The 25,700-nt window shown below is 44.8% G+C and overlaps 1 protein-coding gene across 1 annotated transcript; it reads right to left on the bottom strand.

The window, feature by feature from the left end:
• Positions 1–1,128: 1,128 nt before the first annotated feature.
• On the bottom strand, positions 1,129–25,700 carry rfx1a (regulatory factor X, 1a (influences HLA class II expression)). Its single transcript, XM_007907099.2, has 18 exons — positions 25,642–25,700; positions 22,681–22,790; positions 21,794–21,889; positions 19,690–20,034; positions 18,418–18,521; positions 17,001–17,268; positions 15,171–15,352; positions 13,617–13,736; positions 12,318–12,433; positions 11,348–11,466; positions 10,743–10,852; positions 10,172–10,323; positions 9,965–10,062; positions 9,534–9,683; positions 8,912–9,120; positions 8,221–8,374; positions 7,550–7,595; positions 1,129–7,023 (listed from the first exon to the last, which is right to left on the bottom strand). Exons 2-18 carry the CDS (start codon positions 22,780–22,782, stop codon positions 6,866–6,868), a joined length of 2,529 nt encoding a protein of 842 aa, XP_007905290.2. The 5' UTR covers positions 22,783–22,790; positions 25,642–25,700; the 3' UTR covers positions 1,129–6,865.

Here is a 25,700-nt window from a genome sequence, read left to right on the forward strand (position 1 = left end):
CCTGTAAGTACCGCCGAGCGCCACCCGAGGGCGCCACCGAGCAAGTCGCCCGCGACGCCGCACAGCGGCCGCTGGGGGGCCGCAGAGAGCGACTCTCACCGGCGGTCACCGGTTGACCCATCAGAGCTCTCCTCAGGAGTCCTCCACACCCCCCAACCGGGGAGTCCAGTCCCTGCGTCCCCACCGCACGGGGACGTCCCCGAGAGAGATGCGTCGGAATGGGATGCGCTCTCTCTCTCCCTCTCTCCCTCTCTCTCCCTCCCCCTCTCTCTCCCTCTCCCTGGAGGGACGCCCTCTGCTCACCTAATTCCGGAGAGTGCGAGGCTCGGGTTGGCCGAGAGCCGAGGCTTTGGGGGGAGGGACCCAGAGTGAGCGTTGGGGTAACTGTTGGGGAGTCCAACCAACTGAACCCACACACACACACAGCGCTGTCCGCAATCCCACACAACCCGCAGTGCCGCCCGAGGGACACACACAGGGAAGTCACCTCGAGGGACACACAGGGAAGTCACCTCGAGGGACACACAGGGAAGTCACCTCGAGGGACACACACAGGGAAGTCACCTCGAGGGACACACAGGGAAGTCACCTCGAGGGACACACAGGGAAGTCACCTCGAGGGACACACAGGGAAGTCACCTCGAGGGACACACAGGGAAGTCACCTCGAGGGACACACAGGGAAGTCACCTCGAGGGACACACAGGGAAGTCACCTCGAGGGACACACAGGGAAGTCACCTCGAGGGACACACAGGGAAGTCACCTCGAGGGACACACAGGGAAGTCACCTCGAGGGACACACACAGGGAAGTCACCTCGAGGGACACACAGGGAAGTCACCTCGAGGGACACACAGGGAAGTCACCTCGAGGGACACACAGGGAAGTCACCTCGAGGGACACCTCATTTTATCGGAACCCAAAGAAGGTGAAGCGCTGAACGTGTGTGGAGTCCGAGAGGAGAATTGTTGGGGCTCTGAACTGTGGATTTTGTGTCTCTTTGTGCTCCCGATTCAACAATATCCGAGCGCACAGCGCACAGCGGAGCGGCGGAGAAAGGTAAAGCAATCCGATTGCTTTCCAGGGGGTAAGAATGGAAATAGAAAAAAAAAAGTGATTACAAGTGGAGACGTGTTATAATGTGCTCTTTTTATTTGTTTAAAAGAAAAACTACAAAAAGTAGAAAACTGCTTTTGCACCATATGACTAAAGACTTAAAAACGCTCACAGTTCACTCCAAGCTTCATGACAACATTTAAACACAGCAGTCTCACTAGCTGCTCCTCCTGGCGTAATGTCTATAGCTCAGCCACAGCTGCTAACAGCACTAAAATTACCACAAAACTAAGCATTTGTTTATACAAAATACAATATTTACTTTTCCCAAACAGAACAGTGGACAACTATATATCACAGATGTATTTCAACACTAAAGTTCCAACAAATAAGGCCATAATGGTTCCAGAAACAAATATCAAATTATCATTTTTATTTTTTTTACACACCTCACGCAATAATAATGCAACGTGGAATAAAAATTACATACAAAAGCACAGAGGTTTAGTTTTTTTTTCCCAAAACTATAATATGCAATTCTGAGTTACAAACCGGTCGGTACATGTACACAAATATATTACAAGTGCCTCAAATGACTGCAAAATACATTTATCACATCATACACTTCCTGTGGTTCTCAAAACTGTTTTGAAAAGGAAAATAAAATCTACAAAGGATTTAATTTAATGTGAAGAGTTAATGAAAGGCAAGGACCCAGGCTGATAAACTGTGACACCGCAGTGGATTATTCCAGGATAATGAACGGTGAACACAGGGGAGTTTGAGAATGGAGAGGAATCCTTAATGAATGGGATCTGGACCAACAACAGGTTGGTCTCTGAGGGAGTGCGGTGCACACATTCTCTGCCTTCCAGCTGTGAGTTTGCAGTTGTGGGAACAGCTGAGAGATGTGTACACGGAGTTACCGCTTTAGTGAGCACAATGAGGCCCTTTAGCACCACACATTAGCTGCCAAACGCTGTGCAGTGGTGGTAACAGGTTAAGGGTTCGTATCAGAATAACAAAATTGTTAGTTACTGAGCACTTGGGGCAAGGAATCCAAGTGTCCAAATGCCTCGAGATCTGGACGCTGTCAGGAATACTGCACTGGCCGGACACAAAGCAGAAACCAGTTAATTACAAGCTCAGTCCATGTATCTGGAGCTGCGACTCTGCTAAAGAAGGGACATCATTTACTGGACAGGATTTGCCAGTGTCAATAGTAGGACAGTGGGATTCCGGCAATGATTCCCCCCTACATCCCCAAAACATTTTGGGGGAATTATGCACAAACACCTGGGATACACAATCTCTGACGGCCATCGCGGAGTGCATTCGCCCCATCAGGGCTGAGCTGAGTCTCAGTGATGAAACACCCACTAACGGTATAATCCGATCCAGTAAGTTCATCTCTGACCCGTCCGTTCCTCCGCCAGCTTTATAAACAGAGCCCTGGTTACAACAGCGCCTGTGCCAGGCACAATGACAGCTGGGACGACACACATTTATTCACAGCAGACAGACACACTGGGCTTTACCATCAGCTCATTGGCACACCGCGTTACTATTGTTTGGAGAAATATCACACTTCATTCTCCAGTGTCTGAAGCTAAAACTACTTCAATATTCAGTCTGGAAATGCCAGAGCAGCTGGGAGTGTACCCTGAGACTCCCTGTTCTCAGCTGAACCCAGGCCACTGCACAAATGGGAGGCAGAACCCAGCAAGGGTCCCGACAGGGGATCGATCACCTGCCCACAACAAAAGTCTAGTTTATTCAAGGAAACCAAATTACACACGGGAGTAAATCTGAATCAAGTGCCCTGTATTTTGGGGCTGCGATAATTGAATCAGTTTATAATTGTTTCAAATCTTTCCCCCTACCCTCTAACCTATCGCTCTCCGCCCGGTTCAGCACCTTGCTTCCCCCAAATAAGGCTCTCCAGAGAACCCGGCTTGGTAAATACATTCACACTTGCCGCCAATTCGGAGTGTAACACACTGACTGGCCTGAAAGGATTTACACCATATAATAAAAAATAATAGTCCTTGCATTTGATACAGCGCCTTATCACATCTTCTAGACATCTCAAAGCACTTCACAGGATACTCTGGAGTGAATTGACTGTGTATTTGTGGGCGAAACGCGTATGAAACCTTGGACACATTGTAAAAATCATTGCAGTAATAAGGGAGTTGTCAGAAAGGACAACGTAGCGCTGTCAGATTGTAGCTCAAGCCCAAGTGCCTGCCGTTTGGCAGGAAAAAAAGTGACACAAACACAAGGCGAATGTGGGGCGTAGTGCGGGTGGGGTGGGCTGGGGGTGGGGTTTGAACCCATCCCTAGCTAATGTCCTGCTGCTAAGCTAAATGCAAACAAGACATGTTCAAAATAAAATGATCTGAAACACAAAAAGCCTGATCGTAAAACAGACCGTCAACCCCCTTTTAATTGCACTTAATAAAAAAAAACAAGACACTCACAAATCAAACAGATCAGATCTAATATAGGTAGAGTACTGAGGCTTGTCAGATGTTATCCCATTAACGTCTGTATAGGTTAACCGCGACAATCACTCAGAGATTCAAAGGGGATTGCCAGGGAGTGGATTTGGTTAGTATCGTTGGGTAACCAGCTGTGACCATGACACTCCACATGACAGACAAATGGCACACATGCCACAGACTGACAGGGAAGGTTCTTGTTGCCGGGAAAGCAAAGATTGGGGATTCTGGAAGGATGGGATCAAATGGTCCATCGTGGCCTTAGCAATCACAACAGTGAAGGCGTCCCGTTCTGCCTGGCTCGTAACCTAAACTAGCAGCAACACTGCTAAACTAGTACAGGGGCATAAGACCTTTTAGCTCCATCGCAATTTAAACGAGAAGTGTTTTCGCGGACAGAACGGCCTTCTGATGGTTTGAAAGCAGCTCCGCACAATGACGATGATCGTTTATCAAAACAAACTCCGTTAAAAAGCTCCACTGAATTCCATTCAATCCTTTTTCTTCAAAACGCTACCGAAAACCTGATTACACCAGAAAACGACGGGTTGAAAATTGGCAGCGCGCCACTGGCACAAGCAACGTCAATCAATCGCCAGGAACATCACAACTCATCACTAACAGTGGAGGCCTAACCCCTGTTGCTGAGCAGTCTAACGCTGACTGTTTCTGTGGCCTCACTTTACTGAGACGGGACTCGAGCGAGATAAGACACTGGTCTGATCTAGGTCAGGGACGTGAAAGCCAATGAACCACGTGAAAGGGGCCTATTCCCAGCTGAACCCCAGGAGTAGGTCACAAAGCCGTGTGGGCAAGTAGGAAATGACTGAAATCCTAGACAAAGAGGTAGGTTTTTTTTCACGAAGGATTTTGAATGCAGGAAAGGGAGGGCGAGGGATACAGGGAGATATTGCATTGCACCGACATAAGTGACAAAAGGCTTGGCCATGGAGAGAGGAGGCTGCGGAGTGGGGCAAAGGCAGGATTTGTGTTTCAGATAACTGAGCTTAGGTTTCAGTCCCAGGGATGAGTTAATAATCTGATTTTCAGGTCCTTTTCCTGGTTTAAGCAAAAGTCAGCTTCAACAAAACACAGTAAAATAACCCATTTAATATGAGTCACACAATCTAACCTGGTGAAGGGCAAATATCTTGTGTAATTGACAATACTTTCCTCAGGATGGATTTAAATGCCAAGTCCTGCAGCACTTGCTAACCAACGTTCCTCTCTCATCACCCACTGTCCCCGAGACAGGATGCTAGCCCAGTGGCAACCAATGTTATTTTATCCTCAAACACCCATCGTGTGTGGACGATAAAGCAGGAAAACTCAAACTTGAGTAAAAGAGTTTTTAGTTGGTAATTAAGGCACATATACACACTGACCATTTGTTCATCTCTCCTGTTTTTTTCCTTTTTCACTGAAGTGCAGACGGACTAGAGCTACAGAAAGATTAAAGTGCTAATCCAGATACAGTGGGCAGTCTGCACATAGACTGTTCAGCAACTCACCATCATTGAACCTCACCAGAGGCCAAGCTTGCCAGCTTGTGAGCAGATAGTGAGGTGGGCAGTGTGTGTTTCCCTCTCGCCCTCCTCGGTCTCACTCTGTACCTGTTACAGATCTCACCTTCCCCGCCCCCCCCCCACCACACCTCTAACCCCTCACAATCTCCCAACTCTCTACAACATTGTTCGTGTTCAGGGTTCACTTTCAGAACTTGGGAGTCATTGATCAGTGAAAAGCTGATGTTGTGTGAAGCAACTCATGTCTAGTGATAGTACCGTTTCTAGGATTAATGCAATCAGATCTGGGCTGAGTGCATCTGTGCGAGTGTGTGTGTGTGTGTCTATCACCACAACAGTGTCACGCCTTGTGTTTTGCTCGTCTCAATCAGTATCAGCACAGCCCACAGCCCATTCACAACCCAATGCCAGTTTATTTTACAACCCAGTTTTTTTTCTTAGTCTCAGTTTCATCTGATTCTCAGCAGGGTTGGTTAGCAGATAACCTGACAATAATTTGCCACTAGTCATTTCTCTTTTCCATTATCTAAAGCCTTTTGCTGTCTGCGGTATCTCTGCTGTGGGCTGTAAGGGGAGAGTACGACAATGACTGTCTGAACTCAAACCTCGAGTATTCCCCCAATGAGTGCAGACACAGAGCCCAATCCAGAGCTTGACGGGACAGGGAGAGAAACTAAAGAGCTGGGAGCTGCTCTTTGCTGGTTTGCTACAAAGACAAAAAAAAATTCTAAGAAAGTGGCTTGAAAACCATCCTCACCACAATGTGCTGGTCACAAGGGACATGCCTAAACTGTGCTCTGCATCAAACACAAGTGATTGTGCCAGCAGTAATTGGGGCCAGAAAAAACACAGAAGCTGGGCACTCCACCATTCAAATCCGCTAACTTTACTCGCAAATAAAAGTGGGTTCTATGGGCAGGAAAGATCAATTGACCACCAGAATGGTTGGCAATACTGGTATGAGAGTCAAAAAAGGGGTAACTCGCCTGCTGAAGCTGAAACAATTGATTTGCGTCCTACCATCGTGTGAGATGTCGTGAGGCCCATTCAGAAAGTGTCAAATAAATATGTGAAATGATTGTTTAAAAACTACTCATCCATATAATAAACAGTGGCTCTCAGCCAAGACGGGGGGAAATATGATTGTCAGGAGCAGCAGCATATATCACCAAGCTTGCTGGAGTTGTTGTTGTTGGTTTAATTTATCAGCACCTCAGGTAACTCTGGTCAATTTCTGACTATTGATTATTTCTGACCAAGCAGGTTGTGCTAATATTCTCACCTGTCCCCGACCAGCTCTGGTTCGATCGCCTGTCCCAGCGGATATAAGTGAGGAGGGCTGACAGTCAAGGGGGAGATCGATCGCACTGTAATCTTGGAGTTTGTAATCACTGTAATTTTTTTTTAACTAATCACCCAGTAACTGACTTCAATGTTGGTGGTGTCACTCCCTGACATGGCACCCAGAGTGTGTGGAATGTGCTGTGAGATACAGCCCCACCCCACAGTAACCGTGGACTTACTATCTGTGACCTCAAAGCAGTTATTTACCAAATGTACATCTAATCCCAATTGTCAAAAAGGAATTGTTCTCTTTTATTTATCAATACAACTCTTATATTTAAATAAACGTTGAACTAAAATAATTTGGGTGTGCTGTTTGAGATTCGTGATAACTATAGACAGTGTCTTCCTATGCAGGGGGCAGCTCAGTGGCTGGGACTGTGGGTGGACTTTGTCAAACTCAAAAGCTTTCCATCTTTTTCCTACATTTCATCGTCAGATAGCGGGCGGCACCTGAACAAAGACTCCCCTGGAATCGGTCCTCGGCAGTTTGCTGGGTGGCTCCATGGGGTCAGTCACTAACGTGGCTTCAGTGTCCAGTGTAATCTCGTGCTGGCTGTCATCGTCACTCTCCTCCTCCTCTTCCTCCTCATCTGATAAAACAGACAATGTGGTTCAAGAGCAGGATCGTAGCCGGTTCATTAACCGCGGAGTCCCTGTAGCTCAGTGGTCAGAGCGCTCGCCTCGCAAATGAGAGGACCCGGGTTATATTCCCGGGTTCTATTCAATCGGCTGAGGTGTTTCGCCCACAAAATACACAGTCAATTCACTTTACAGTGTATCCCGTGAAGAGCTTTGGGACGTCTCGAATACGTGATAAGGGGCTGTATCAAATGCAAGGATTATTATTATTAACCAAATCACACACACTTGCCTCCAGCACACTGTGAGGACAGCCACTGGGGGAAGTGCTAAGGCTCGTCTGTAGACAAGTGTAATCAGGACTAATAAATCACATAACGGTTGCTAAGAGAAACAAAAGAGAAAGCAACTAGAAAGAGCAATGAGGAAGTCAGCTTGTGAGGATTGGAGAGAGTGAAGCAAGTTGTAGGCATTGCTGCTCAGCTCAGCGTAGGGAATTATAAACAATCTCCTGACTGAAAACACGGGACTAGTTACCTTTGTCAGGGTCCAGTGGATTTAAAGCTCGCCCAAGATCAGCAAACTACAACAAAAAGACAATCTCAAATTAATCTGTGCCTTTAGTGTATCAAATACAAGCCTAGGATTAATGGGCATCAAGTGTGCACACCAGTTGATGGACACGGCTGTTTGTGGCAGCGTTTGAAAGGGGATATTTGGGCTTCTATCGTTTCTAATGTAATTGATCAGCATTTGGGTATAAAGTGTGTTTTAGTGAGTGTAAAGGGGTGCCCATTGCTCCTGGCACAAGACCCTCCTCTTCGACCTTGCCTTCAGCCACCCTTCTACACTCCCTTACCCCCCCATCCCGCCCTGCTCGGGTCCAGATCCCTGACTCTCCACCACCTTGGGACATCCTCCTGACATGAAAGGTGCTATACAAATGTAATTTTGGATTGTATTTCGCCACAGAGGTTACTGTTCATGAAAGTGGCTGTGACACTAACCCAACACACCACCCCCACCCACCACCCAAATGCTTGTTCTAACCCCCGAATTGCTTGTTCTTTTCAACATTAGTTCAAAAGAAAAATGTTCAAAAGTCGCCCCCATCACTGGATTAACAGGTGACTGTGCCAGATTACATGAGACCAATGTGCGGGTAAAGATCTCCACCGATCACAAAGGAATGAATCCATCCAACTCACCTCCCCCATGACTGCAATCGGTGTCTCCCCCTTTGCCTGTGCCACACGGTGCTCTATCAGATAGTACATGTATTCATCGTACAGAAGGCGGATGAGATGAAAGGACCCAAAGCTCGCTGCACTCCTCAAAGTCAAATCCCGAATCACCATTGAACTAAAATCAAAAGACAAGAGGTTTCTGGCTTCAGGCTCTTTTGAGGTGTTTTATCCGGGCAGTCAGTGAGACTGTACTTGCTGTGTCAGCCACTGTCAGTCACCAACCTAGCAACAAACTGAGGGATAATTGGAGCTGGGATCTGAGGGAAGGATAGACTAAGGAACAGAATGGTAAGTCACCACACTACAAAATACATGCATCCCCTGCACTGTGACACTACAATCCTCCTCACTAACACCTGAGTCATACAACACACACCTAAAAGTGAACACTCAGATGATTAACATCACAGAAATACATGTATCACATTACACGGAGCCCAGAAAGCTCTGAATGTCTAAGACTATCAATCACCTGTGTACATATTATGGGAAGAACAGATTGCTGAAGGTGAAGGTCACATATATCAACACAAACTCAGAACTCAAACCCCGAGCGGAAATCTCTGGTGCCTTGTCGCACGTTCCCTCCTGTCTCCGATATCCCCAGTGCTTGGCATTGTGCTCAGTCACCTTGTGATGTTCACCACCTCACCTGTAGAAAGACCACTTGAGCAGGAACTGTTTTGCTGCCTTGGGGAAGCTGGGGCTGCTGTGGTAGGGTTTGAGCACCTGTGTCACCACACTGTCTAACCAGGACGCCCACTGCTCCAGCGAGTTCTGCTGCTGTAAAGTCATCTTAAAGTCCTGCTCCAGGCGCTGTACTACTCCATCCTCACAGCGACACACCCACGAGGCTTGTTCCTACAACAGGGAACAATAATAATATAATAATAATCCTCGCATTTGATATCACGTCTTCGACATGTCCCAAAGTGCTTCACAGGAGACACCGTCAAGTGGAGTGACTGTGTACTTTGTGGGGGGAAACGCGGCAGCCGATTGCGCACATCGATATCCCACAAACAGTCGTCCTTCAAGACCCTCCTCTTTGCCCGCGCCTTCGGTCAACCTCCCACCCCTTCTCTCCACGCCCTCCACCCCCTCCAGATCCTAACCGCCAGGTCGGGTCCAGATCCCTGACTGTTCAGGAGCCTTGGGACGTTCTCCCGAAGTGAAAGGCGTCGTGTAAACGTAATGTGTTGTTGTTGTTGTGTTACCTCAGTACAGACAGTGTGTGAAACTGTCAAACATTGCTGTGGAGCCGCTGTACTGACCTGGACATTGGCAAAGTCCACCCTGTTGAGGTCGCTGAGCATCTGGTTGATCTGAGCAGTGTTCTGCAGCACAGCCCGGGCGGCCTGCGCCAGGTGGTTTAGTGAGGTGTAACGCCTCAACGTCTGTGCGAAGGCACTCGCGGCTGCCACCTACACACAGCGTTTAAGGAGAAAGCAAACACAGAATGAACAATAATCCTCGCACGCTGCTGTGCGCAATCGGCTGCCGCGTTTCAGCCACAAAATACACAGTCGATTCACTTTACAGTGTATCCCGTGAAGCGCTTTGAGAAGTCTCGAAGACGTGATGAGGCGCTGTGTCAAATGCGAGGGATTATTACTATCATCATCGTGACCGACGCTGGCAAGTAACTTCATGTTTCTGCGTCCAGTGCCTTACACGAAGCAGCAAGCTGGAAAAACCTTCCCACCTTAACACGAACCATCTCTTCGGGGATGTTCATCATAGCGTTGGTTAACCAGCTTTCCAAACTCTTTGCAAAATTCCGAATTGCTTGAGTCAAGGCACCTGTGTGGTGAGAAGGTAAGTAAGATCAGCCTCTGTTGCAATCGGTTCAGCATTGGAATCTTCTGACGTGATCATTAATTAGTCAGTGAGGTTTGACTGCAGTACTCACTCGGGATAGGTCTTAGTACATCGGGGATAAGGATTTCCACCAGCCCCTGGTAAAGCATGTTATCACAGTATTTTGTCCACTTCAGCGAAGGCTCGTACTTACAGAGGACAACCAGGCACGACTTGGGGAGCCGCTTCTCAGCTTCGTCGTGGCTACACAAACAAGCGGAAATTCTCCGTTAGATAACAACCGCCTTCGCTCAGAAGAATTCGCTGGAGAAAGAAGACCAAGGTCCATCCAGTTCACCTTCTACCCTCCCAGCAGTCGCTTGACATGTTGTGTCTAAAACTATATACTGTATCCCTGAGATATTATTTTCTAGCAGAAATCGAACTAATTTGCTCTTTAAACAAATAACATGCAAACTCCCAGGCTCCCTCCCACTGGGGCATGGCCAAAAATAGTTCAACTCCATCTAACTCACGATTTGGAGAAATAAATTTGTATCAGATTTTATACTGTTAACTCTTCCAGTTATTTACTTTTGCCAAATGTTAAGAACAACCCAATGCATTCCTTTAACTCCACCACCCCAACCCCCACCCACCACCCCAGTCAGTCAGTCACTCACACAGACAGTCCCAAGCCGTCACTTGATTGGGAAGAGTTGAATCTCCAAAACGTCTTCCACAGAGTTTCAACCAGAGTGAACTGCAGGTTAACCATCACATCCAGGATCGCCTGGAGAGACAAGAGAGGGGTCAGAGGCAAAGGATATTCTACTAAATATATACTGGTGGACATGCTGAAAGAACGAGATCAAAGTGGGTCAAAGGACTCACATCTTGTTCTCAATGAAGTTCCCATGAAGCGCTTTGAAACGTCTCGAAGATGTGATAAGGCACTATATCAAATGCAAGGATTATTATTACGGCTATTATACTCAATGTGACTTGAGCAGTGCTGACATTTGTATTGTTCCATACTTGATCTGTTTGGCCAGAGGTTTGCACAAGGTCTCTGTGCGGGTCTGTTTGCTTTCTACTGAACTCTATAATTACTGACAAAATGCCTTGATGCCGAGTTTAGAGCACTCTCTACATCATCTCTTTCTACAAGTTGTCTCCTGAAAAACAGGTGATGGGATCATATCTCTACATCAAGGTCTTTATGTTTCGGGTATTTAACTTGTGAGCTTAATAAACTGTTCAGTAAAAACATCACAGTGTCATTTACCTCGCAGTGCTCCCGATACAACAATTGGAAAGCCTTGATGTGCTCCATAGTGACTCCATCTGGGAGGGCTTTTCCCTGCAGGTCTATGTCAACAAACTCCGGCAGAGCCCGAGAAGCATCTGAAACAACAGAGGAAGTGACACCACCAATTGTAGTAATGACCACAGACTACTTTACTCTTCTAGGCCAAATGTCAGGCTAACCGTGTCGCCATTTCACTCTCTGGTTCAACGCTGTCTAACTGGGGATCTGTGAGCAAGTTCCCCAGGTCTTACCCGGGCCAACAAGGCAAACATCATTTGGGATCTGGGAACAGGGAAAACTGGCACCAATTGCCAATCACTGTTTGAAGCCTGTTGATCAATGCTTGGAAAAGGTAAAGCACCTTGTTATCGCTTGGCCTCCACATTTCACCCACAAAATATACAGTCAATTCACTTTACAGTATATCCTGTGAAGGGCTTTGAGACATCTCAACGACGTGATAAGGCACTCTATCAAATGCAAGAATTATTATTATTATTGGTCTTATGGTACTGATTTCTGCTTCTATTACAGACTATATGGTTTCTCCTTTTCTCTATTATGTCTAAAACAAGATTCTCTCAAATAACACGCATGTTTTATGATGTTTTAGTGATGAATGTGGGAGACGGGTTCATTGTTTTTAGTATGTAAGGCCTGGATGGGTGCCAATAATGGAGGAGACAGAGCAGTTAGCAGAGAATCCAGGCACTCTCAGTGACAAACCTGCAAAAATACTTCCACTCTGTACATCTTACTGAGCAGGCGAACAACCTCCTGCTCAGCCCGTGGAGGCGGTTGAAGGTCAGTATTAATAAATCACTATTTGCAATGCCCTCGTTTTCAAAGTAAAGGATTCCTTGGTTTTTATACTCAGTGCAGTGAAGTTTACCGGGTGAGCAGTAAAGCTTACCAGGTTTACACTGTGCAGCTGTAACTTACTTACCCAGGAACTGCTGGTATTGTTGGACCTGGGCGCTGATATCTGACAGGCCACCACCCTGCTGCTGCCCCACTCCCATACCATTTGTCATCCCTTCCACCTTCTGGATGGGCTTGAGTCTGCAGCAGGAAGGAGAAAACGGACTGAAATACAGCCCATTCCTTAATGGTCAAAGTAGGATTTTCCAACAAAAAAAACCCCGATAAAATACAACCTGCTCTGTTCCGCTGTCACTACCTGGACCAGGATTGGTGGATGGGCATAGTTGGCACTCTGCAAGGAGCATTTCATCAGAAACTCTTTCCTAAATACTAATGTTGCTGTCACAGTAATATGAAAGACAATCATGAACACTGGGAACAGACTCTCAGTCAAAGTCAGTCAAGAGACCAAAACAACAAATGACATTTACACACGAGCCTTTCATGTCAGGAGGACGTCCCTAGGCGCTGGACAGTCAGGGATCCGCACTTGAACTGGTGGCTGGGAGCAGCAGGGGTGGAGGGCAGAGAGGGTGGGAGTAGGAGGGTGACCGAAGACACAGTTGAAGAGGAGGGATTTGAAGGCGGCGAGGGAGGAGGTGAGGCGGAGGGACTGTGGGATGGAGTTCCAAAGGGTGGGGTCAAGTGCTTGTCAGGACAGCTTTATGTGGGATCCTTTACTGTGAAGTGCTCTGAGACGCCGTCCGGCATGGAGAGCGCTATATAAATCCAAGTTGTTGTTGTTGTTATGCTCTTGGTGCAGGATTTATCTTTACTTCTGGTTGACGTCAGAAGCACAGACATTACTTGCAGGATAATGGATTGTGGAACAGTGCATGTTATTAACTAGACAGTCCTCAGCCTCCTTGCCAGGATTTGTAGATGAGTAGGTAGTTCGGGGATAATTACAGGTTTGTATAACTTTCGAAAGGTGGAGCCGAGGAAGATCTTGTGGGTAGAGTCACTGCAAGTCTTGTTCCATTAGGTTAGTTCCATTTTATGGTCTTACACACAATTATAAGAAGTTCTGATTTATATGTAGGGGTAGGAGGCATTTGAGTGAAATAAAACCTACTCCACTTTTGTCATTAGTAAAGTTTGTTGTATCGCTCTGGAACACTGCTCTGTGTGAGGCGTGCTCTATAAATCAAGTTGTTCTATGGTAAGCAATTTAGGCAGATCTGATGATCCCAGGTATTTGTGCAGGTTGAATCCATTTTGTTGGAATTGCACTTTTTTTTATGATATGAATCAGGTGCTCATAACTGCTGGAAATGGTCACCAGCAGAGTCAGTGGAAGCACCTCCTCGCGCTCACTCACCTCTGTTTCTGTGTAAATGGCTGCTGTCTTATGGCCAGGTGCTGTTGATCCTCAATCAGGCGAAGCAGCGGAGAATTGGCCTTAATTCGAAGCCCATAATAGTGATACTTTGAGTTTCCCCTGTAAATTCAGAGAGACCGATTTATGTAGAGTAGAGCAGCTTGGAATAAACTCTAGAATATATATATTGAAATATAATTTTAAAAGCTACAGTCCCCACAAATATCACTTAACTTAATCAATTAACTATTGACGTCAACAGTTTCCAAGAAGTCATTTGTATAGGAGCTTGGAGGCTGTGTTTGAGACCACCGTAATCCCTGGTTAAGGCTCCCCATGTCTCTTCTACAACTGGCCTAACAGCTGCCACTGAAAACATTGACGTGAGATAGGAAACTATCGCCGAGAACAGGAGCCTGCACAACACAATGTCCATACAGTCCTCCTCCATTCTTTGTGATGTCTTACATTGGTTTCACTTTATCTCACTTTTTTTCCGGACACCTCCCTCGTGTCAGGACTTTGCTTCTTCCCATTACAGATCTTTTTTTTTAACGATGCCCTTTTGCACACATTTTGTCTGTCGCCATTGTCTTGTTTAAGGACACAGATAAGACGGGCAGAAAAAAAGGTGCATTGGGTCCAGCGAGCCAATTGCTACAGCTCCACACCCATCATGGACTTCACCCACAACTAACCACTTGCTTGGCTTGCATCAGATTGAATAACATTTCCCAGTGCACATGGTTTGCAAGATTTCGCTCGATTCCAGGGTTAAAGAAAAAAGCCACAATTCAGTACTTTTTACCCATCAATTTCAGTATTGTCCAGGGTATAAAACATACCAATGATTTCTGGTGTAATCCCTACTGTAGCCACACAGTGACGCCACAGCTATGTCTAAAGATTACACACAATCTCCGCAGCTCTCAGCCACGCAAAAGCTCAGATCTTTGGGTTACGGCAGGATTCTTAACACAAGTTTTAATTATTTTAGTTTGTTCAAGGAATTTTGAGTTTACAAAACTTGCATTGCTCTTCTCTGTATCAATGCGTCAAGATATCCACGTCTACCTCGCAAATTTAGATAGAATTATGACATTAGCTAGTCGCTGGAATCAAACATAGTAAACATGTTAAGAAGATGTTAAGAACATATATGCCTTGTGTGTAAAAAAAAAAGTTTTGCAGCTTCACTTGTCAGAGATGCAGGACTGAAGATGACAGCCTCTCTCACTCAATCCCTCCACCTCTCCTCCTCCCTCTCCACCTTCAAATCCTGCCTAAAGACCTTCCTTTATGATCGTGCTTACGTTCACCTCTCCCCTCCCCTTGGCTCGGGGTCAGACTCCACCACTGTGAAGCGCTCCGGGACCCTACCCAGCATGAAGGGCGCTGTGTAAATGCAAGTTGCTGTTGTTGATAGCTGAAGTTTGAGTAGCAGAATATTTTCTATTAAACCGAATGAATCGGTTTCCCAAATCTCCCAACAATAGTGATTACTTTTTTTGTTTGCAGCCAGGTGCCGAGAGGAGAATAAAATCGAAAGCTCACCGTGTGCCTAGTCTCCGGGTGCGGAGTCCCATGAACACCGATCGGATCAATTTGCCAAAGGAGGCAGCGTTGACAGGCTCCAGTTTCTGTTCCTGACAGTGGAGCAGGTAATGGCAGTACAGAGTGCTTCGCGGGAGACTGACTCCTTCTGCCGTCTCATAGTTATCTAACAACCACTGAACCTGGGCGAAAAAATACATACACATGCTTCTTCATCACTTTGCTCCACTATTTTCTTGCCATGGTGTACTCATTGAATGACAATTATCTTGTCACTTTCAGGATCCCATCCCTCCTTTTTGGGGTCATAATTTTGTTAGTGCTACCAGGGAATAGTGCTATACCTACCAAATGTATATCTACGCTGATTTTACTTTAGTTCCCCATAACCCAAAAGCCCAGTCAACTTTTTACAATGTTAATTTCACATGGTGGTTTATGAGCGAGAATACCTAACGAATGACGATGTTCCCCTAAGTCATTCCCAGAGGCCAGCACCCATATGAGATTGAAATAAACACTAAGATGTGGCTATATTTCTGCTTTTTGAAAACCAAACACAATCTCCCGTCATTGCTACGAATTCCAGGTTTTTTTCCTCACTTGCACAAAATCTCTGTAGTAAACTGTGAGTTACAGGATTTGTATAATTGTACAGAACACATCTAACTCATAGCCATAATCTGACAGATTTAACAGTGGGGGGTGGGGGGGTGAGGGAGAAGGACACTTTGTTTTATACTTATTTATGTACTATTTTCTCCCACTTTCTTTTAGATTCTCCTCTACACCATTATTGGGTTAAAACCTCCCAAGAAGTACCTGCTAGGAGGTACAGTACCCAGCAATGCCCTGGTGATCAGACCCATTCCTTTGGGGAGATAACTTGGTTCAAACAGCAAAGTATCGTGTTGTGAATCGGGGATACAATCTGCCTTTTCGCTGTTCCACACCGAGATAATACATCAATATTTTGTTATATTTCTTACATATATATTATATTACTTGGTCACTCCAACTTCACTGTCATTGAAAACCAAGTAGACTGGAGCATGATGCCCCAGAACCAGCGCCTTGGGACATTCTCCCATCGTGAAAGGCGCTAGACAAATGTCATTTTATATTGTATTGTATTTCACGCAACCACTCGTGAAATGTCATGTCTCCCCAGGAAGCGCTGTAATTCTTTGCGTTAAGTTCTTCTGTACATTTTAATTGGAATGTAAAGCTTTCTTTAAGGGTGGGGGGGGGGTCATTCTCAGCTGGAACACAACCTCAGCTTTCAAATGACAATATCAAGCTTCTGTTTCTAATGTCATCAGAACCTTTGGCTGAGTTACAGTCATGTAACACACCCACCCAGCTGTTTTTTCTGAACATCGCTGCTCTTTGTGACACAAAAATAATAAAATCGGATGACAATACTCTATGTGGAATTTCTTCGTGTATTCTCTCCCCCAGAGCTGCTCACTGCAGACAGCATTCTTTGGCCAGGAGGCTTGACCGATACTACTATGCGGATGTCTCCACAGCTACGGTCAACGCATTTCCATGAAGACGCGCATACAGTTTTTTTGCCTCTTCCCATTCCAATGAAGCGTCCCAACACAGATAGATACTCCGTTACACCATTAGCAAAAACACAATCCAGATTCGCTCTCAAAAGTGGTACAGAGTCTCGAGTGACAGGCAAATCCCTGGGACTCAAACCTGCGACCGTCTGGTTGGGAGGCAGCTGCACTTAAAACACTTGTGACTAATGCTATCGAACAAGACTAAACAGAAATCGCCAGGGGAGTCAGCACATGGAAGAGTTGACCAGTGACTCACTGTGGCTGGAGAGGCACGCATGGTGTGACTGTAAGACTGACTGGAGCTCCCCAGCATGTAACCTCCCTGGATGACATAGGTCCCTCCTCCTGGGTTGGCCACAATCTGCCCTCCCGTGACATACATTGGCACCGTTCCACTACTGACCACGTTCTGAGACGTCACCGGCGTGGAGACCTGGTTTGGAGTCCCCTGAGATTCATAGTAACTGCCGCCTGTGCTCTGGCTGTACAGCTGGGTTTCTGAATAGGGGTAGGTGTTTGAACGTCTGAAATCAAAAAACATTACAAAGGGTTTCCACAAAGATGACTTTAGTGACACATTCAGACATTCAAATGCTTTGAGACGTTTCAAAGACGGATAAGGCGCTATATCAAATGCAAGGATTACTATTATTCATACTCAGACACCTCGTATATCAGACCTCGCTGCAGATGTGAAAGATGAATGAAGCAAGTAATTGAGAGGCCTGGAGGGAAAAGCAATTTTTTTATATATAAACTCTTTTTTTGCAACAGAACTTTACTTGTCTCTGAAATCACACCACACTTTAACACAAGAATCACAGTTTCACAAGCTACCTGCCTACTTCTGTCGATGTCACACAGGCAGACACTAGTTCTCGTTTCCAGTGGACAGAAAGAAAACCAGCTTCATTTCTGCTGTGGGTCCCTTTCGAGAGGATTGTTTTAATTAGTAATCAATTTCATTTTGTATTGACGCCAAACTCCTCTGTAAAGCTTGTATTGGAGTCATTGTCAGCCCTTGACAAATAATTGAGTGCCTTGATCCTTCAATCCTCTCGAAAGGGACCCACAGCAAAAATGAAGCTGATTTTCTTCTGTCCACTGGAAACGAGAACTAGTGTCTGCCTGTGTGACGTTGATAGAAGTAGGCAGGTAGCTTGTGAAACTGTGATTCTTGTGTGAATGCGTGGTGTGAAGCAATGTATAGTAAAGGCATCGTACACAGAATTGTAGAGAGTCAGATTATAATAATAATAATCCTTGCATTTGATTTAGGGCCTTATCACGTCTTCGAGGCGTCTTAAAGCGCTTCACAGAATATACTGTGAAGTGAATTGACTGTATATTTTGTGGACAAAACGCAGCAGCCAATTGAGCACAGCAGCATCATGGATTGAGTGACCAAATTATTATTATTATTATTATTATTTTTGAAGGAACTTATCGCCCCCAGAAAGCGATCCACCAATCGACGAGCGGTCAGGTTCCTACTTGCTGCTGGGTAAACAGAGGAGTGTGGAGTAAGGAAACTTGCCCAACGTTTCACCCTGCTGAGAATCGAACCCAGGTCTCTCGCTTGCGAGGCGAGTGCTGTAACCACTGAGCTACAGGACTCCATTATGCACTAGCTGCAGAGCTGCTCCAGGCATTAACATTCCGGTTGTACTTACATTGCGCTCCCGGTGTAGCTGGCATCACCCCCTTCTACGTACTGCACCTGGTTTGAGTAGACGTGCTGGACTGGCTGCACGGGAACCTGCTGTAACTGCTGAACCTGAACACGGAGCAGCCATGAAATAACAAAGTTACCTGGGATCCACAAACTGAGTCACAGACCCAAATATTACAAGAAAGATTTTTATTCTAAAATGATCAAGCTTTGATCACTCTTTCAATTCAAAGGAAGGAACCACTTGGGAATCTGGCACAATACAGAATCATGGAATATTACAGCACAGGAGGAGGCCATTCAGCCCATTATGCCTGTGCTGGCTCTTTGGAAAAGCTTTCCCATCAGTCCCACTCCCCCGCTTTTTCCCCATAACCCTGCAAATTTTGCTTTCAATTCCCCTTTCGAAAGTTGTTATAGGAAACATTCAGGGATGTGGTTTTCCTCTCAATGTATTCAGGTAGGACAAGAACAATAAACACATCCATAAAAAATGACTTTCATTATTTTAAATTATATTATCTATCCAATATCAACTGAATTTTGCTGTGGTTTCTCATGAATTTACTTCTGAGCTAGTGTTTCTCAGACAAGCATCATTGGTGGGCAGATAGACATAGCGAAGTTCATAATAACACATGACATGAGGCAGGAATGAGCAAAGGCCAATTAGCCATCGTGCCTCCCACAGGAAAGGCAGCCAATTAGCTTCTGATTAACCCAATATTTTAGCTGCGTTGCTTGCTCGGTGAATGATTCCAAACAGTTAGCATACTCTGCGTACACTTCTGCTGGTATCTGTTCTGAACATAGTTTTCATTCAATTGCATTTGGAGAAATCAGTTGACTATTTAACAGGGGAACATAATACAGGGGAACCTTGTTACCACACAGTCCAGTGGGTCCAATACTCAGAGGCAGCGTGATAATTGAAGTGTCAAAGACAGCCATGGCTGTCAAGTCACCATTGACATCTCTGTGTGTTACACACATACATGCTATGCACAAGAAGCGCAGCTGATCTCACTTCCTTTCTGCACAGGCACAGTGGACGGAAAGGAAATCTTGCAACTCAGAAGTCAGCCATTTTTTAGCACTGAAAGTTGGCCAATAAGCGTCAGAAGCTATGTGCACTGCACTTTTAGCACAGGTCTACCAGACATCAGCTTGGGCCCTATAGTGGGGGTTCCCCTGTACAGTACTACAACTATCAGTGCAAAAATAAAACAGTTAATTTTCTGTCCATCCTTAGCTTACTGGCTAATTGACCTACTTTGAGAGCGGTTGGTCCTGTTCCAAAAACTAGTGCCTGTGGGACGCGCTGCACCTTGACTCGCTGCTCAGGGCTGGGAGGCAACATGGAGAAAAATGGAACCTGCTCAATAATCACTTTCTGTTCTGTGCTCGGAAGGTGTTGTGGCCCAAAGCGGATGACTTCCACTCTTGGAGCTGAGGTCGAGGGCATCATGTGCAGGACGTGCACTTTGTGTTCTGGACTCAAGGCCTGGGAGCTTCCTAACTGATGCTCTTCGTGAACACTGGTCTTTGTGCTGCCAGAATCAGCCATAACCTGCAGCTTGTGCTCTTTCTCTATCAAACTGGCAATCTCATCTGTGCTCTAGTGTACAATACAAGCAAATCAGCCTTACTAAATCAACAATAGCATGCATTTATATAGCGCCCTTCACGTGGGGTTGCGTCCCGGAGCGCTTGACAGTCCTGCAGTCTGACCCCGGGAGAGGGAGGTGACCGTAAGCACGATCAAAATGGAAGGTGGCATTTGAAAGTGGGTAGAGAGGGAGGGGGGGAAGGCACAGGGATTGAGGAAGGGAGTTCCAGAGCTTCGGTGTGTAGTGGCTGAAAGCACGGCTTCCGATGATGGAGGGGAGGGGGAGAGGGACGAACAGGATGCCAGAGCCAGCCCAGTGGAGGCAGCGGGTGGTGGAGTGGAGGGGGGGGGTAAACAAATCGGAGAGGTAGGGAGGTGCAAGGTCATGAAGGGATAAATCAACATTCAGTTACCAGAACAGTCATGATGGATGAACATGCCAGGGAATTCAACTAGACTTTCATTAAAAAGAGGAGATCTCCTTGTTGGCTGTTAATAGCATCAACACTGGAGAGTTTCAATCCAGCTCATGTCTACAGGATAAAGGCATTGGCAATTCAAAATCAGTGGCACAATCCTTATACATGTGGCCGCTACTGGAAATGGTACATGGAAAGTGCCACAAGTCTTTAAGCCTGAATGGAAGAGAGCTGAGAGGGTTCTGCCACTGTCAAAACCATCTTTGAGACGGCTTAGAACAGAGCAGTGCCAAATCTGTGCTATATTCAACCTTGGGGTATGTACTGCTAGCAGCGAGTAGGAAGAAAAAGTATTCATTCCCCAGCATGGCCATCCTTTATGCTAATATGCACACAATTTACTAGAACATTACAAATCATCATTGAAACCAATAAGGAGTCGACAAGGTGCAGAGCAAGGTATGGGAGTGACAGCCTTGCTCAGCTCCAGAATAATGTCTTTTGCCTGTTCATTTCACACTCGGGTTCCTTGCAGAATCTGATTTGCCACAAAATGCTGAGATTGCCCATTTAATGAGAACTCAAAAATCCTTTAACACCCAAAAATAGATTACTTATAATTCCTGCACTCAAACTTTGCTCTTTGCTTTATTCCTTGCAACCACTAAAACGATTTCAACTTGTCCCGGATCAGTAATGTACAAAGTAATGCCTTCAGCCATGTTATTGAAACCTCCTGATCGGAACACAAGCCCGCAGTGTTTTTGCCTTATGATTTGGGTGAACCATTACCACACAATTTATACAGCCCATGATCATACGTTATACTCGTCCTGTTTCATGGTAGCAGCTTTAAAATTGGGAACAGCTGGCACGACGAGAAAGAAACCATTACACAGTGATGTTGTCTGACTATTTTACAAACCATGAGGATAAGATAGTATCCGTTTTATACCAAAATGTACTTAATTATTCTACTGTTAAAGATTACCTACTACGCCTTCCTCTTTGAAAGAAGACCAGCCTCACTTATATTGAACAATTGCTATATTATAGGGTGGGGGTGGAATTTAAAAACTAGGCAGGCAGGAGTTTTGAAATTTGGAGAGTAAAAGAGCTGGTGTCCTGGCCAGGAGGTTGAGCAGCAAGCACGAAGAAAAACTACCAAAACGTAAGGGAAAGATATGCTTCTCTCACCATCCTGCTCAAGCAATGGATCACACAGGGAACAAAATCAATCGTGTTCATAACTGAATTCTCCCCACCCTCTGAGCCCAGCAAAACGTAAGTCAATATGTGAGGAACAACCTTGGGGGAATAGAGAAAAATAGAAATTGGAAGAAATCTACCTCCTGAGAAACATGAACTTGCTGCAGTCCCTGCACAGACAACTGCTGCACTTGGCTGGGTTTAGCTGCCTGCGGTGTTGTTTGCACAACAGTTCTCTGCAAAGGAAAAACAGAAATCAATGCATTAAAAAACATGAACCTATTTCGAGAAGTATTTTTCCAGTGTCGGATGTTCAATACGCCTCTTTATTAGATGAAGGGCTAAAGGAAAAATGTTCTAAAAAAAAAAGTCCTAGTTCGGAGTCTGGAACTGCTGCCCACCCTCTACAAACACTCACTCAGGCAGTGTTGTTAACAAAGCTAGTGGCAGCAGAGATACAAGCTACAAGATACAACCAGAAGCTGCCAGCAATGAATGAACATCCTATTTGTGGAGTCCTGTAGCTCAGTGGTTAGAGCACTTGCCTCGCAAGCGAGAGACTTGGGTTCAAATCCCGGCAGGGTGAAAATGTGGGCAAGTTTCCTTACTCCACACGCCTCGGTTTACCTAGCAGTAAGTAGGAAGCCAGGTGTTAGTCGATTGGCCGATCGCTTTTCTGGGGGTAATAATTCCTTTAAAAAAAATAATAAATTAGACACTTCAATCCACGACTGTTTGTGGGACACTGCTGTTCGCATTTCGCCCACAAAATATATAGTCAATACACTTCTACAGTATGTTCTGTGAAGCGCTTTGAGATGTATCAAAGACGTGATAATGTCCTGTATCAAATGCAAGTATTATTATATTTAAAAATGTGTGAGGCACAAGAAGTGACCGACGTTCACCAACAACGTTTTATATTTTTCGTTTTCAATTATTTGTCACATTTGATAATATACATAAACAGTGTTGGGCTGCAGACTGATTGACTCTGACACCGAGACTGACACTGACACTGACTGACCTGCTGTGCTGCTTGAACCTGCTGCACCACCTGTGTGGGCACTCCAGATGAGGCCCCGGCTGAGGAGGCCGTGGATTCAGAGCCCATCTCGCTTGACCTCATGTTCGCTTCTAAACAAAAACAGGGATAAATCTTAATAAAGTGCTTCAAAAAACAGGGATAAATCTTAATAAAGAACTTCAAGTAAATCCCCAACGCCCATTAATAAAAGCACATGTTGGAATGATATTTTGTGAAATGAAAACAGCGATGATCATGGGTTAAGGTGTTTCAGACAACGCTGTCACGTTGCTCTTATTGTGCTAACGAAGAAACTATGGATTGAATTCCAAACACGTTTACTGTATCAATACCTGTCACTTCATTTACATAAACAGTTCATCTAAAGAGTACAGCAACATGAAGAACATTTATAGCGTAAACCCGAGATTCGGAAACGTCACCACGTTATCAAGTTATTTATAAATTGCTTCATTAAATCAGGGACTTACTTTCAAATAAATCGCATTTCAATGTTAAAATGTGCACCATATGGTATCAATGCGTAAGCAGATTGACCCTTGTTGTGATCTGATTATACATCGAGATTATGATAATTGTTCACTGCAAATATAACTATATTGCTATATTAATAATAAGTTCATTGACCTCATACATTCTGCAAATATAACTTTATAGCATTTAAATCTCAAACTCAACATGAAACAAGCCGTGACCAGCGTAAAAACAATTTTAATTCACACTACCAATAAAAATAGAAAATAAATACATGAAAACACGAGAACACTGCTCTTCAATCCTCGTCCACTATAATAATACAATGACATAACATGGCATTATTGTGTGTGATAGCACTATACCTTTGTCTACGCATGATTCTCGTACACAACTTTAATCACCTTCATCTTTTACATATTCTCCTAGTGACTAGCTGAACTGGCCAATGTAGTCACAAGCCATTCACAGGCTTTAAATGATTTACATAGATGGGTCTTACTCCAGTACTCGCTTGAGCACCAAGTCCAATATATAGGGTTTCACAAATGTACATTAATACTCTATGTTTGTTATATTTACCTTATATATTACCGCCAAGTTGCATTCATCATCACCTCTTTTACCGGATACCAAATCCAGACTTTCTCATATACTTTATAAGAGGTCCCGCATGCCCTTAACTATAGTTTCTAAGGTTTTTACAGCATTTATCATCAAATATCAGGCAAACCGAGTTTTTTTAGAGTCTTTCTCTGCTTTGCCCAGTCCAGTCCCTAGTTAGATTAGCTAACTAAATACAGATTGGGAATCAAACTTTTTTATACAGTTTGACTCAGCCATTGGAACAACTCCATCAAATCAAATTGTCCTTTTACTGATGCCAATTAAATACCCATAAAATCATAGAATATTACAGCACAGAAGGAGGCCATTCGGCCCATCGTGCCTGTGCGACTCTTTGGAAGAGCTATCCAAACAGTCCCACTCTCCTGATCTTTTCCCTATAGTACAGAATTTTACTCTCACAGTTGTGAAAGAATCAAATAAAAATGTCCGACTTTCCTTCAAAATACAGACTGAAAATAATACCTCTATACCTTGACCCGAGTGGCATCATTATTCCGGGGAAGCTGGAAACATCATTCCTTTACGTTACGAGGGCATAAATATAAAAACAGTACTTATGCAAAGCCATGACCATTAACTAAAAATTACCGTGTCTGGACATTAATTTCTTCATTGACAGTGATTCGATTAATTCACGGCTAGTTTCTGTGCTTCATACACCTCCACTGCCTACTCACAAAGCCCCAGCTTATGTATCCAAGAGAGACCTTAGAAACCTGATCTGACAATGTCACTATGATTCTTCTCTCCCCTTTCAAATCATATCATCCAGTTACTTGAAACAAAGTGTGATGGTCAGATATAAGGCTCTTTAAAAGCTCCTCGCTCTGCTTTGTTTTCTGTTAAGTTTCAGGGCTATAACATTTTTATAACGACGTTTGTGGGACACTTCTGTGCGCAATTGGCTGCCGTGTTTCTCCCACAAAATATACAGTAAATTCACTTTACAGTATAATAATAATAATAATAATAATCCTTGCATTTGATATAGCGCTTTTCACGTCGGGAGGACGTCCCAAAGCGCTTCACAGAATAGACTGTAAAGTGAATTGACTGTATATTTGTGGGCGAACGCGGCAGCCAATTGCGCACAGCAATGTCCCACAAACAGTCGTAGATTGAAAATGACCAATTTATTATTGTTTTTTGTTTTGGAGGGATTATTATTAGGCGTGTGGAGTAAGGAAACTTGCCCAAGGTTTCGCCCTGCCTGGAATTGAACTCAGATCTCTCGCTTGCAAAGCGAGAGCTCTAACCACTGAGCTACAGGACTCCACAGTATATTCTGTGAAGAGCTTTGAGACACTTGAAGACGTGATAGACGCTGTGTCAAATGTAAGGATTGTTCTTATTAGTTATAAATTGCATTAAGAATTACAGTGTATTTTGTGACATTACTCCCAACAATGAAGGAAATGTTCATCTACAATCTATAAGTTTGTTTATTAGATTTATTTTGGTGCAGGAAGTCAAGTTGGTGGCAGAATATCACTGAATGGTACAATTCACCTTAACTTTCTGCTTCATAATGAGAATATAATTGTTTTAAAGATTTCACTAATCCTCAGCAGGTTCAAAGAGGTTCACACCGACAGTTCCTTCCAATTCTGGTCTCCCAAAAAGTTTTAGATCTTTAGTATTCCTCCTCCTTTCCCCCCCTGTTTAACGATGCGCCAGTCTTTGCAAGGCACTTAGGTTCTTTCTATGTGAAGGCGCTATATGAATGCAGGCTGTTGGGGCATTACAAGGGTGAGACTGCAAGACAACTCACTGCGCCATCCCGCAGTGCACACTAACCCAAGAAAAGGCACGCAACTTGTACAGCATTGCACTCACCAGACACTGTGACCACAATACATTGTTGTGGTGCTGTGACAGGCGACAGCTGTGTTGAA

This window comes from Callorhinchus milii, unplaced genomic scaffold (genome assembly GCF_018977255.1).
Source record: "Callorhinchus milii isolate IMCB2004 unplaced genomic scaffold, IMCB_Cmil_1.0 Scaffold29, whole genome shotgun sequence".
Taxonomy (NCBI): Eukaryota; Metazoa; Chordata; class Chondrichthyes; order Chimaeriformes; family Callorhinchidae; genus Callorhinchus; species Callorhinchus milii.